The sequence below is a fragment of the Pteronotus mesoamericanus genome, unplaced genomic scaffold, assembly GCF_021234165.1.
Source record: "Pteronotus mesoamericanus isolate MK-2021 breed Mesoamerican mustached bat unplaced genomic scaffold, CSHL_Meso_final scaffold_21, whole genome shotgun sequence".
Lineage (NCBI taxonomy): Eukaryota > Metazoa > Chordata > Mammalia > Chiroptera > Mormoopidae > Pteronotus > Pteronotus mesoamericanus.
The window spans coordinates 17,848,624-17,863,975 of record NW_026555310.1 but is presented as its reverse complement, the minus strand read 5'-3'; the positions used below and the strand labels follow the sequence as shown (position 1 = coordinate 17,863,975).

The following is a 15,352-nucleotide window of genomic DNA, read 5'->3' as shown; positions in this document are numbered from 1 at the left end:
AGTATACGCACGTTGGAGGATTTTTCTTAGAGATGGAAACCCACATCTGTCACTGATGATGATCTTGGAAGGAGAATACTTTCTACGTGTGGTCTTCTAACCCTTTGCAAAGATATAAAAAGAAAAGTGACATGTCCTGTAGGCAACTTCATGGTTCTTTTACAGTATTTGGAAGCAGCCTTGTAAATATTAAGCAGAAACACATGTGTATAGTTAGAAGTTAAAAAAATCTAAACATCATTCTTGAAGAACTAATAATCAAACTTTGGTTCGTCCATGTGGTTTCCGAAAAGGTTTTTTATTACAAATTTCAGAGATATATAGGAAAGGGAGGGAAAATTTCTTTTCTTTGAAATAAGATTATCAATATAGATAATCTTACTGGAAAAATACAGATATTTTAAGACTATCTGGCAAATGGTCAGTTAAGACTGATCCGTAGTTGAATTCTGTGATGAACTAAAGGACTGGCATAGTTTTAAGTCCCTCCAGGTCTCATCAAGCTCTGCCCCAGAACAGCCATGCGTATAGTCAGGTGTGAGGACTGGGACAGAGTAGAAAGGGCCTGGGCTCTGACTTCCTTAGGGATTCAGTGTCAGGTGTCCTGCTTAACAACTGTGCAACTTCAGGTAAGCTCCTTTCAATGTGTGGAAAAGGGGGTTCTGGGCTCAGTTGTTTCCCCCAAAGTCTCATGTTGAAGCCCTAGCGCCTACTACAGCAGTACTGTGAGATAGGACCGTCAAAGAGGTAATAAGGGTAAATGAGGTCCTAAGAGGGGGGCCCCAATCCAGTGTGACTGGTGTCTCAGAAGAAGAGGGTGAGACCCTTGGATGCACAGGTACATGTGAGGGCACAGTGAGAAGTCTCCTGTCTACAAGTCACAGAGAGAGCCCTCAGGAGAAACCACACTGCCAACACCTTGAACGTGGACTTCTCACTTCCAGAACTGTAAGAAAATTAAATTTGTATTGGTTAAGTGACCCAGTCTGTGGTATATTGTTACAGCAGTCCTAGCAGACTGATAAAAATGGATATCATCATGGGAGAATGGTGCATGGGAGAATACTATGCAAACCGCCCCCACCTTGCAGATGAGGAAACGGAAGCCTTAAAAGCTTATGTAATTTGTCTTAAGTCACATAGAAAGTGGCAGAATCATAAATCCAGCATTAACGTCTATTCTTTCCACTATGCCATGCCACGTACTTAAGTAGCTTCCTAGATGCTGAAGGTTATTAATGCAAGAGAGCCACTGTAGGTGGTTTCTGCAGTAGATACACACCTGTGGGTTGGCTTCTCTTGTAGGGCTGTATTCCTGCCCACCCACAGAGGTTTGCTCCTGCATCCAGCTGGGCTACATAGATGCCTGCGGTGAGACTCAAATATCTTCTCAGAAAAGGACTTTTTAATCTGCTCAAGCATTTGACCCAGGTATTCACGTGACACTCCAGCGGTGTGTGCCAAAGGCATGAGGCCGATTTGGCCTAACGAGTGGTAAGGGCATGTGTTAACCATCAGTAAGGCCTTTCCTTGCAGAGTCTGGTTTCTGAGAACTGCCTGCAGACAGACATGTAGACAGAAGCCTGAACCAGGATAAGGTGGCTGCGGAGTGGAATGCTGAGATGCCACATGGATGACTTCTCACGCATGAGATTGTTTTGCATTGGACTTTAACCAAGGAGAATGTCTGTCAGTGAAATAATTATATTTTGCTTATAGTTGCTACTAAGTTTTTCTTTCCAGTAGTTATAAACAATGTAATTGACTGTTTTAAGACCACTCCCTATTAATGATGAAATTTAATAAAGGTGTTTTTCTTCCCATTTAACCATGACATGTTATATTAAAATTTTTGTTACTTTAAGACTTTTTAGAGTAGTTTCAGGTTTACAACAAAATTGACAGGGAGGGAGAGAGATTTCCTGTATATTCTTGACCCTACGCATGTATAGCCTCCCCCATTATTAACCCCATTCTTCCACCAGAATGGTTTTTTGGTTTTTTTTGACCAAGGATAGAACCTACATTGACACCTCATAAGCACCCAAGCATTCACTCTTGGTGTTGTACATTTTGTAGGTTTGGACAAATATCAATATATAATCACATATCTCCATCATTATAATATACAAATTATCTTCACTTACCTTCATAAAAATTCTGTGTTCTGCCTATTCATCTTTCTCTACCACCACCCTGCAAACACTAATCTTGTGTCTCCATAGTTCTGCCTTAGTTACATTTACATAGAAGAGAGTAGAAAGCAGTCCTTCTAATGCTAATTGAAACTGAATTTAAGATTTATGGAAAGGCTTTTTCCAAAATTAATCATGCATCACTCACAACAACATGGGTTTGAACTACGTGGACATGCCAATTTTTTTTCCCAATAAATATGTCTTACGATTTTCTCTGGCATACTTTATTGCAAAACTGTGGTACCTAATACATATAATATACAAAATATGGTGTTAACTGACTTGTCATTGGTAAGGGTTCTGGTCAACAGTAGGCTATTAGTAAGGTTTTCAGGGAGTCAGAAGTTATACACCGATTTTCAACCGCTGGGGGATTAGACCCCCCCTAACTCCCCGTGCCTCCACATTGTTTAAGGGTCAACTGTACTATTCTCTGATTTTGTGTATGTTTGAGATTTTTCATAATAAAAGGCTTTTTAAAAATAAGCAAGATTGACATTAAAAACATTTCTACCCTGATTCTAACAGTAATGTCATAGATTCAGACTTTGAAAAAGCTTCTAAGATAGAGATAAAATTACTCACATATCTCAACTTGTGAAATCAAAGGCTGATGAAGGATGGATGACTGCTTCCAAACCTCTTAGGTATTTCTTAAGTTTATCTTGGTCAGAAAATCAGTAATACAGCAGTTCATCCAGAATCCATTGGGTTCTTGTGCAAGTATGGCAGATGCTGTCAGTACCACATGACATATCCTCTCAGCATGTACCCCTTCAAGGGCCTGCCATCTGGTTCCCAAAGTCTGGCACCTGAGACTCTCTGCCTGACCTCTTTTCTCTGGTCTTTGGAGACAGCTCTATTTACCTGCGTTGTTTATGGTGACATTAAACAGAATAGGGAATAAGTGATAACACTTGGTTTAGGGTTGGAAGAGATGACTTGTGATTTAAGGTATCTGTGGATCATGGAGAGGGTGATGTGTGTTAGGTGTTGAATACAAGGCCCTATGCATGGCTTACAGAAGTCAAATCTGGTTGCCTGCTTTTTCTCCATTTCCCCATCGCAAACTATGCTTCCGCCACATCTGACTGCTGTCTCTTGACTCTCTCGGTTTGCAATGGCTCTTCCCTCTAACTGGAATACTTTTTTGTACCCCGCCCTGTCCATTCTTCAGGCAACTCCTGTTCCTAACACAATGAGGATAACATTAGAACACCTCACAGGACTATTAAGAAGATTAAATGAATTAGACATTTAAGGCACTTAAAACAGAGCATAGCACATAAAGTGCTCTATAAATATTTGCTATTACTATTAGTTGCTATTTTATAAGACAGTCCGCATCATCTATTTAAAAAATACTTTTAAAAGAATTGTAGTAACAGTCTTGCCAAATAGTGCCGTTTTAAAACAGTGACTGTTCTGGTCTTTTAAAAATGTTTTCACAAACTGTTTAAGTAATTTTTCCCAGCCCTTTTTTCCTTCTATTTACCCTTTAAGTTGCTTCTTTTTTTTTTTTGGATTGCTGTAATCTGTATGCTACTAATCTTTTATGCCTGTGTTGCATTTCATTGTTTTCTTACACATTTCCTGATTTGAGTATGTGGATTATTTTCAGTTTTTTATTTTTCTGGTTGGACATGTTTGACAGCCTTTTTCCTATGAGTTAATTGCTTGAGAATTTTTTCAAAAAATGGAAATTTAAGTCAAATTTTATTTTTATGCCTTTTATTATAAATTTCTCCACATGTTCTCTAAAGTAGTTTTATAATCTATTATAACCATTATAAGTACTAACATAAGAAATTTAAGGGTCAGTGATAATGAGAAAAAAAGAGAAATAGGAATTTAAGAATGTGTGCATAATTATCCTTTAAACTTTTGAATATATCAAAATTTTAATAAGCTGAAAACAATATCTATGGCTAGGAGCAAGAGAGCATGAAGTTTAACTTTCTGTATCATAAATTACTGTACTTTTAAAAATTGACTTAGAATTGGTTAGACTTATTTAAAACTAAGTTGAAGCACTGCTTTTTTTTTTTATATAGTACATAGAGTGTAGTTTTTGAGAAAAATAACCCATTAAAAAGAAAGTTGTTAAATAAACACAATTGATGATTTCTTTTCCGTGGAATATTATTCCCCTTTCATATTTTAGCATATTGAAAGAATCTTTCAAAGCAGTTGTTATATAACTATTATGTCAATGAAGAAATGTAAGAATTCATTCATAATATTCAAATGCCATTTTTCTTTATTTCTAGTTTTATTGAGATAAAATTGACAAATGCTCTTTTTTAAAAACTTTTGAAATAGATCACAGAAAATTCTGTACTATCCACTGTACTGGATACTTGAGAAGCTGGCCCCCAAATATTGTTGGAATGGAAGAAGAAAGGGACAATAAGAAAGACAGTAATTTCACCTGCCTTGTTGCCATTGGGAGATTATATCCACATATTGTCCCACAGAACAGTGGGGAGATTAAAGTGAAACCAACTGAATTTATAACCCGTTTTGCAGTGAATGGAAAATTTGTCTACGTGGACCAAAGGTAACATTTATATGCCTTAACGATTAGAACTCAATGGGATATCTAAGGCTATTAAAAATGTGGCTTAGCGCTGTTGGACTTTTAAGGCTTTCGAACAGGAAATAAGGTTTAAATGAAACAACAATACGGATATATCCATAAATTCATTCAAGTCCAAATGTAAACTTGAAATATTTCTTAGCGAGTGGCACAGAAACTGGGCATGGCCTCTGGCCACAGTTTTGTTGGCGAAGGGCAGAAAAAGCACACTCGGGATCGGGCGGGTGGCCATGCTGATCTGCAGCTCCAGCCGGGGCGAGGGCAGCCGCAGGGAGCCCCGCGGTGCCCCGGGTTGCTCGCCCCCCAGGCCGCTGCCCCGCTATCCTGACCGTGGATGCACCTGAAATAGTCTCAAAGGGAGTTTGTTCACCAGTTCTGAAGTTTATTTCTAATTTTAAAACCAGGGCAACAGCAATTTTAGGATATTTGCCTCAGGAACTTTTGGGAACTTCATGTTATGAATATTTTCATCAAGATGACCATAGTAATTTGACAGACAAGCACAAAGCAGGTATGCGTTGAGTGGGGTAAGGTTTTGGCATTTTTTTAATGACAGCTTCGACTCAAATCCTCTTTCCTGTGAAATCCAAAACCTGAATTAACCCTCAAAAGTTTGATTTATATAGTGGCAGACCATTACACTGATTATTATTTTTTCTTGTTAAGTTTTACAGAGTAAAGAGAAAATATTTACAGATTCATACAAATTCAGAGTGAAAGATGGCTCTTTTATAACTTTAAAAAGCCAATGGTTTAGTTTCACAAATCCTTGGACCAAAGAACTGGAATATATTGTGTCCGTCAACACTTTAGTTTTGTAAGTAATTTGTAATGTGGTAAGACTTATTAATTTCAAATGAATATCTTTGCTTCCCTTTTCTCATCCTGCTAAACCATTAAACTGTATGGCCTCTGTCTTTATATTACAACTTGAGATATATATTGAGTAATTCAATCACGTTCTGTTGACATTAGTTTTCACAATTAAACTAAAAGTGTGCCCTTGTAAAGTCTATTCCTTTTGCTTAGTATACAATGTGATAGTAAAGGTATTTACTCAAGCATTTCTTAGGTAGGCTTTGTCTTACCCATCCATAAATGATGTGGATGGGGTTTAAACTGTATGTCATTGTGAGAAATTGTTTTGTCTTCCACGTAATTTTGGCATATACATTTTCAAAGCCCTGGGTACTGCATGCGACTGCAGGAGAGCTTGGCTGAGGGGCGAACAGAGTCCAGCCCAAGCACTGTTTGCCGAGTCCTGGTCTGGCTGTCAGCCTGAAGGAAGAGCCAGCTTTTCCTCATTTGCCTAATATGCTAGCACGGCTCTGTTCTAAATATTGGATTGGCCAAAAAGTCCATTTAGTTTTTTCCATAAAAATAAAAGACATGTTTTACCTTTTCACCGATAACTTTATTGATTTGGATATTTTGAGTATATTGGCCACTCCCACGCTTGGCTTCTAGTGGGTAGAGGCCAGGGGTGCTGCTAAACATCTTCCAATGCGTAACACAGCCCCACAACAAAGAGCTGTTTGGCCAAAATGTCAGTAGTACGAAGACACTTCACAAACCACTTTGACATGTTCGATCAGTCACAGCAACTTCTCCAGGCACTGCCCAAATCTTTTTTTTTGCATTTCAGTTGCATTTTTATCTTTCTCGAAATAATGAAGCATAATATGCCAAAAATATTGCTCATCTTCCATCTTCAATATTAAAATGGCAACACAGAAATTAACCAATTTTGATAAGTTTTTTTAAATGCACGCTGATATGACAGCTGTCACAATACAACCTAACAAAATTGTTTTCAAAGAAGTTAAAGGCAACAAAGCACTACTAGAGCCATTGTACCAAAAAAACTAAATGAACATTTTGGCCAACCCAATATTAGCCTTTTTCTTGAAGATTTTTGAAATTCCTACGCTGTTTTCTCAAATCTATTTTCTTATCTACAATAATTAGCTTTTTAAAAAAGCCCCAAAAGCTCCAGCAGTATCCAGTTACCCATTCCAGTAACCCTTGCCTTCTTATCATTAGCATATAAACTGAGAGTTTGTAACTATGACAACATATACTTTATAGGGTAAAAGGGCGTTTGGTACTCAGCACATTAATACTTTAATCTCTGGTGGTGATATTAACAATATACGTATATAAAAGCAATGGGTCAAGAAGCAACAAATGAAATACGCAGAGCTTAAAATAGCTACTTTAACAATTTCCTTCTTTTTAAAAGAAGTCACTGCTGGTGTTTCTAAATTCTAGGGGACACAACGAGACTGAAGCAGCAGCAGCATCGCTTCCTTGCAGCTCTCAGTCATTTGAAGGTAAGCTTAGTTTTAGATGACGGAAACTTATTACTGAGACTGTTGTTATTGCTACCCTCCTTTCCTGTCTTGGAGAGGTAACAGTTTCAAGGTAAAATTGAAAAGACTTCTCCGGGTTACCCTCAGAATTCCCACAGAGCTTTGGTCACACTTTCATTATAATCTAACATGGTATTGCAATCAGCTGTGCGCTCAGCTGGCTCACCACAGACGGTGAGTTCTTTAAGAGCAGGAACGGGGTTCTGTTCATCAGCCGTCCCTAGCAGCTAGCGTAGTTCCTTGTACTTTGTGGCACTCAATCAAGATTCTGTCGGACACATTAATAAAAAACACTAAGGGGGAATTTATCCTCATCTGTGTCAGTTTTCACCACAGGACTTACATAATGTATCACTTGCATAAATAAAAATATTAGGAGATGTTAAAAGTAAAGTAGTATCGCTCTGGCTTTAGTATCAGTATTAAAGTGGGAACTGTCTGTATTCAGGGGTTACAAGTCACGATGTACCCTCAATGACTTTCTACACATTGGATTTATATACATTCTTGAATAAACATCTTAAACCATCATGATTGTTTGTAAGAAAAACATAACTTGCATTTTTATCTTTCTTGAAATAGTGAAGCATAATATGCCAAAAATATTGCTTATCTTCATCTATCTTCAATATTAAAATGGCAACACAAAAATTCACCAATTTTGATTGATGTTTTTTCTAAACGCATGCTGATATGACAGTTGTCACAATACAATCTAACAAAATTGTTTTGAAAGAAGTTAAAGGCAACTAATGAATGTCTCTAACATTTTAGGATATGACTGGTCTGTTTCTTTTAAAGATGGAAGTATTTGAAAGAAATATATCAACCAAAGCTATATACTTTTCTAAAGTCCTCAATTGAATTTTTCCTTTTCTTGTTATTCAGAATCCTCTAGAAAGTCTTGTATTAGTGTGCCTGGAATGTGTACTGGAACAGTACTTGGTGCTGGTAGTATCGGAACAGATATTGCAAATGAAGTTCTGGACTTACAAAGGTAGTGTTTTATTTTTGTAAATACTACAAGTAAAATTATTACACTTAAAAAATCAATATTCAAAAATCAGTAAGTTTCTTATATGCAAATAGTAACCAGTTCAACAATATAATGGAAGAGAAGAACACCTTTATGGTAGGGACAAAAAAGATAAAAAGGCATTTAAGTATAAATTTTACAAGGGGTATGTAGAACTATATGAAAGAGAAACTCTAACATGCTACAAAGGTAGTCAAAGATGACTTTAATAACATTCCAGATCGAAGTTGTCCTTTAATATGAAGTCTCAGTATTATAAGGATGCCAGTGGTCCTTGAACTAACCTATGAATTCAGTGTGAATCCAGTGCAAATGCCATTATGCGTTTGTGTTTTAGAATCCAACAAATGATCCCAACCATATTAGGATGTCCGGGAAAATGCTAAAAAACAAAATTAATATATTAGAACTCTCAGATATTATGTTATACAGCTACAGCCACTAACACATTTCGGTACAATGTACAAATAGAAGAAGAATAGATTTCAGAAAAAAACTCAAGTGCACATGGAAATTTATTATATGGTAGAAGTGGCCATTTTAAGTCAGTAAGGGTAAAATGGATTAAATTGTTAAGAGCATTATAATAGCTCTAATACCATTTGGAAAAAAATAAATAAAGCTAGACCCCATCTTTATTCTTTATACTAAAATAAATTCCAAATAAAGAGTTCAAAATAAACCTATGACACTATTTCAAGAACACAGGTACAAATTTTTATAATCTTAGTTTGGAAAGTCACACATGAATCATCACAGGGCCTGCCCGCTTAGCTCAGTTGTTTAGACCAGGGGTCCCCAACCTCTGGGCCACGGGACCGGTACCTGTCTGGGCCTGTTAGAACTGGGCTGCACAGCAGGAGGTGAGCTTTAATGTGATGTGCTTGAATCATCCCGAAACCATTCCCCTGCCCCGTCTGTGGAAAAATTGCCTTCCACCAAGCTGGTTCCTGGGGCCGAAAAGGTCGGTGACCACTGGGTTAGAGCATCCTCCCAATACGCCAAGGTTACAGGTTTGGTCTCTGGTCAGGGCACGTACCAGAAGCAACCAATGAGTGCATGAATCGGTGGGACAACAAATTGATGTCTGTTTCTCTGTCACTGCCTTCTCCCCCGTTCCTTCTTCTCTATAAAAATCAATACATAAAAATTAAAAATATATATTAAAAAAGAGCCATCAGGCAACGTCCAGAATTAAGAAAAAATTGATAAATTATATAAAAACTCAAAATTTAAGCACAACTATAACCATTATAACAAAGTTAAAAGATAAATTATAAACTTCAGAAAATGTTTCATGTGATAAAATGAACTAATTATCTTACTGTATTAAGTTTTATAGTATAAAAAAGTTACTAAACTACATATAATAAACTTTATATAACTTTATAATTAACCTTGACCTGTATTAAGTGTAAACAGTAAAGTCATTAGCCAACTTTTAAAAACAGTTTATTAATAAAAAGTTGGGCAGTGGACATGAATAGAAGACAATATGAATGGCCAAGAAACTAAAAATTGCTCAACCTCACTCAGTTAAAAATGGATATGTACAAACTAAATGAGATACCTATTTTCCTTTAAAAGGTTATCAAAGATTTAAAAGATTGATGATCAATATTGGTGAGAGTGTGAGAAAACAGCCACTCTTAAATTGTTTGTTGGAACATAAACTGATCCAACTGCTCTGGAACACAATTTGACTAGACCTGTCAGACTCACCAATTCTACTCCAGGAGCCGAGAGTCTTATATGAATGTACAAAGACCTGTGAATGAGACTATTCATTGATGCATTTTTTTTTATAGTAGTGCCTTTAATATTTAAATATTTATCATAGCCATAACTTTTTATGGCATATCCATACAATGGAGTACTCCACAACTGTTAAAAACTAGGTAGCTCTATTTATGCTAATATGGAAAGATACTTAAAGTTAGTAGAAAAAAAGAACAGAGACAGAACAAAAGTATGTATGATAACCTGCTTGTGTAAGAAAAAAGAAAGGTGTGTGGATATGTGAATGTGGGTGTATACAGGTCTATAATTACTCATCTGAAACTTGAAACAAGATAGGTTTTGAACTCAGAATCTTAGATTTTAGAAAGAATATTTTGAAATTAAGTTTTTTTAGAGTTATGTGTAATACCCCCAGAGAACATCGGGGGCAGCACCCCATAATCAATTAAATCTCTTTTTCCAATGAAGTATTTACAGATTAAATGGTAAAATGTCTGGGAAGAAAAGGGAGGGGAGAGTTTGGGGTATATCCATTAAACAGGATCAGGAAAGAATTATTGAAGGTGTTTGGTGTTATGAGATTTCATTATATTATCTGCTTTTATGTCTGTTTGAAGGACGTTTTCCATAATAAGATTTAAAGATATATTTTTGGAGTGAGGTTTTGTAAATACTTACAGTGAGTACGACAGAGTGGGATAAAAAAATAAGTTAGCCTCATACTGGTTAGCCTCATACTCAGGTTTTGCTGAGTTCAGATCAATTTGGATTTTGCTGCTAAATGAATTATGGAAACTCAGCTTTCAAGGTGTTTTTGGATTTTGGAATTGCAGAAACGGAACTTATACAATAACTGCATGATATAATATATAACAATACAAGTATTTTGTTCAGACATTTCAGAATTTTTTACCTCCCGTGTTTGGGACTAGGGTTGAGGGACAGGAGATGTAGAAGAGAAGAAATTTTTGCTTTTCATTTTCTTTTTGTACAGTTTGAATTTTTATTTTAAATTAAAAATAGTTTAATTTGAAAAAAAATCACTCTAAGACAAGATACCTGGGTTGCTTCCTCTGTGAGGCTGTTGTGAATGACGATGCTGTGAATGTGGGTATACCAATGTAAATTCTAGTCCCTGCTTTCAGTTCTTTTGGGTGGTATATACGCAGAAGTGGAATTGCCAGATTATAGGGTAATTATATGTAAATTTTGGAGAAACTGTTGTTATATTTTCCATAGCAGTTCACCATTTTATATTCTCCACCAGCAGTGCACAAGGGTTCCGATTTCTCACCATTGCTTGTTGTTCACTGTTTTTTTATAATAGTCATCCTAATGGGTTTGAAGTGGTATCTGATTGTGGTTTTGGCTTACATTGCTCTAATTAGTGATGCTGGGAATCTTTTCAGGTGCTTATTGGCCATTTGTGTATCTTGTTTGAAGAAATGTCTGTTTAGGTCCTTTGCCCGTTTTCCAATTGTGTCATTTTTTTGTTATTGTTGAGTTGTAGGGAGTTCTTTATTATGGAAATTAATCCCTTATCATATATGATTTGTAAACATTTTCCCCAGTCTCTGGGTTGCCTTTTCACTCTGTTGACTGTGTCCTTTGGTGCACAGAAGTTTTCAATTTTGATAAATTTGACTATATCTCTTCTTCTGTTACATGCACTTTTGGTATCATATCCAAAAAATCTTTGCCAAATCCAGTGTCATGAAGCCTTTTCCTGGTGTTTTCTGCTGAGAGTTTTATAGTTTTAGGTCTTGCATTTAGGTTTTTAATACATTTTGAGTTAAGTTTTGAATATGGTGTAAGGTAGTAGCCCAACTTCCTTCTTGTGAATATCCAGTTTTGCCCGCACCATTTGTTGAAAAGACTGTCCTTTCTTGGCACCCATGTGGAAAATCATTTGACCATATATGCTGGACGGGCGTTTTAAGAGGAGTGGCTAGTGAGCCCAACACTGAGAGCTGGGTGCCATCAGGACGGCCAGGATGCGGTGGGAAAGGCAGTCACGTCTGGAGGCGCATCTGCCACGTATGGAGAGCGGTGGGAGGAAGCATGGTGGTTTCGGAGGACAATACGGGGACTTGACTGAGCGAGGAGTCAGGCTGCTGAGAGCTGTGAGGAGTCGAAGGTGAAGTCAAGCAGGGAGAGCTTAAATAGCAGATTTCTGCCCAGTGGACTGAACAGGAAGAAAGCCATGTTCAAAAAATTAATTTGATATAGAGGAAGGGGTAGTTTTCATCTTTAAGCCAAAGCCAAGTGAGCAGGTGATGATATTAAGCCGCGGACCACAGAAGAGAAGCCAGCCAAGCCATTTACATTGAGTTTCCTGTGAAAAATCCCCAAGGCAGGCTGCTGATCTTTTCTTGTTTTCTGACTTCATTCATTCCATTTCTGTCTTATTTTCTCTCTCTATTTCTTGTCAGCAAGAATCTTGAGAATACATCAAGACAAGATTATGTTTATGCCATTATGTGTTTCACATAATTGAGCATTTAATAATATATGGTACTGTCAGTTCTACATATTTAAGTCTTACGAAGTGATTAGTGATCAAAGGGTATGTTTGCCATTATGTGTCTCATTGATTTTGTCCCTGAGGATGACCTATCACAGTAAAAGTATGACATTTTCTACTTAAAGTTTGCAGAATGTTAGGAAATCTTTTTTACTTTCAGTCCTGCTATTTCTTATCTTGATAAGGAACCGATTATTGATGTGAATGCCTGTTTTAAAGTAAGTGTGTTATATTATTGTTACTTCACCATGTGCTATATTAAGATAAGCAACATGATTTACTTTTGGGCTTTTACCTCAGAGTTTTATGTTTCTGTTTACTACTGTGTGCTTTTTCAGCTCTCCATAGTCAAAAATAAGTCTGATACCTAACAAGTTGGTCTCCTGTGAAAACTGTCGTGATACTTCATCTCATATAACTTCACTGTATTTTTACCAGATTATGATATATTCAGAGCAGAAAATTTCCTTCTAAAAATATAAGTAGAGAAAATGTCTTATGTATCACTTTTTAAAGGTTACAGTCTTCTTCATCCTTTGGTGATTCAAGTCCAACAGATTTAATGAAAGATATTCACACTATAAACTGCAGGAATGTAAGTACAATTATAAATGATGATATTCATGAAATAAATGAACAATGAAACTTGCTCCCTGTTGATTATTTCTCCTGAGAAAAGAAGCCATCCTATAAAAAAATAAATGAACTCTTTTTTAGCTATCTGTGGTTTTTAATAGGCAATGGAGAACATGGTTAAGAGTGAAGGTGCTAGAACCATACTCCCTGGGTCCAAGCTGTGACTCAGACACTGACTACTGCTTGACCCCAGTCTTGTTATTTAAACTCCTGGTCCTTTGATTTCCTCGTCTGTACAACAGGAACAATAATAGCACCAATCTCTTGGAATGGTGTATGAATTGAATGATTAAATATGAAAACAAACAAAAACATAACAGTGTCTGATACACAGCATGTGCTCACTAAAGGGTAGCTATTATTACTGTTGTTACTCCAATTCAGTGGATTAAGTGTGTACTTTATGGTTTGTAAAATGTTTAATGTAAGCTACAAGATAAGTATCACATACTATTTAATGCAATTGAACAACAGCTAGTTATTTGAAATGCATTGGTACATGTACAGAAATGACTAAATATAATGCTAATATTTGGAAGACTCACATACAATATAATTCTTATGTAGTCCAGACAACAAAAAGCTCTAAAATAGGTCTAAAAATGAAGGTGGTGTAAGACTATAATAGAAAAGAGAAATTATATCTGACCAGACACAAGAGGGAACTTGCCAATGTATTTTTACATAAAATATTTTGTCTTAAATTTAGTATATTTAAATTTTACTCACATATTTAGCAAATGTTTATTGGGTACCCATTTTGTGCCAAGCTTTATTTTAGAAACAGCGGTCTAGTCATTGTAACATAAATCTCCAAGTAGCATATGTTATATAGGCATTGTATGAATAAAGCACCTCCACTTAGGACAGTACAGGTAAATGACTTCCTACTTTGATGCATTATATTGAATATTCGATTGTTTGGCCTGTAACTGTGGAACAGTATGATAACTTTTTGGTAAAAGCCTCTTGTTTAATCCATTCTCCACTCCAAAGCAATACTTCCTATTGTAGTTTCATGTGGGATATAGTTTTGCCATCATTTTTTTTTTTAAAAAACTGAAATAACTTTGACTCAGAGCACTGGGGTCAGAACTTTCCCTTCATCATCCAAAACTTTTCCTCATAGTGTATACATTCACAGTTACAGTTATGAAGAATGTGGGCTTTGGAGTCAGGAGGACGGGTTAAAATTATGGCTGTAGTGCTCTGGGCCACTGATTCCTGACCTGTAACACAGCTACCTCACAACATTTTTAAGATGAAATGAGAGGCCGCGTGAGGAGGGCTTAAGCAGAGCGCTCAGTAAGTGCGAGCTGCCATGTTGCTGATGGCGGAGCTGGCGCAGCCAGCAGGCCCATGCCAGATAACTGCTGAGAAATATTTAATTCAAGTAGGAACCTTAGTCTTTATTATTCTGTCTTTTCAGATGTCAGCTAAGGAGTTGATTCCGCTAAGTCCTTCGGAAACGGGGGAGCTAGAAGCTGCAAGGCAAAACCACAGCGCTGCTGCCCCCCCCAGTCAAGAACCACTTCTAGGTAAGTTTTATTTGGCAACAGTCCACCATTTGGTGTTTCCAAAAACCCCTTCTTATCACTATATTTGCAGGCATAGGAGATTTCTAGAGAAGCAAGCAAGGTTAAAATTAAGACTTTTCCATTCAAAGTCCTAAACGCAATAATCATGCTCTTGTGTTACCTAACAGACCTCTCATTGAAAATTCAGTTATAAACTGAATCAGTTATGGGTATTGTTTATACGTACAATTTAAATAAAACTAAGGTATTTCTGTCTAGGAAAAAGTGTCCATTCTCAGGAAGTCGAGAATTTTTTAAGGGGTAACCAATGATAAAAAGTTTAAGATGTAATCTCATCACTCATTTTAACTGTTTATACAAAGTTCACATCAAGTAAATTGAAATGATAGTTTTATACCCCCACTCCCATAACTAACATTTATCTACTGAAAGTTTGTGTTAAAATCAAAGAACTTGAAGGAATTTGGGTATCTGCTGTACATAGAACCACTTATCAATCACCTCAATTTCTATTGTACTTTGAAAGATACCTAGAAAACTTTGGTTAAGCTGTAGCTATGCTTTAACCCGTAACTTCTAGAACTTCTTCCTTATCTCTAACTTAAAATCTCATTTCCATAGTCCTTCCTTAGATCCTTTTTTCAGTGAAAATCTAGTTATTTCCTTTGAAAAGAACACTAAAGTTTTAGAAACGTTTGTCAGCACCTTC

General features: G+C 36.5%; 1 protein-coding gene across 5 annotated transcripts in view; it reads left to right on the top strand.

Annotated features, from left to right (window-relative positions):
- BMAL2 (basic helix-loop-helix ARNT like 2) overlaps window positions 1–15,352 on the top strand; it is a 52,435-nt gene that overhangs the window by 35,658 nt on the left and 1,425 nt on the right. For 3 of the 5 annotated variants that reach the window (XM_054590894.1, XM_054590895.1, XM_054590896.1), the window contains exons 7-13: window positions 4,521–4,758; window positions 5,202–5,308; window positions 5,464–5,614; window positions 7,069–7,130; window positions 8,058–8,166; window positions 12,986–13,064; window positions 14,535–14,643. In XM_054590894.1, coding sequence (XP_054446869.1) covers window positions 4,521–4,758; window positions 5,202–5,308; window positions 5,464–5,614; window positions 7,069–7,130; window positions 8,058–8,166; window positions 12,986–13,064; window positions 14,535–14,643 — 855 coding nt within the window. Of the gene's footprint in view, window positions 1–4,520; window positions 4,759–5,201; window positions 5,309–5,463; window positions 5,615–7,068; window positions 7,131–8,057; window positions 8,167–12,985; window positions 13,116–14,534; window positions 14,644–15,352 lie in introns of those variants that run through there. The other 2 variants (XR_008530625.1, XM_054590897.1) reach the window with 2 other exon arrangements.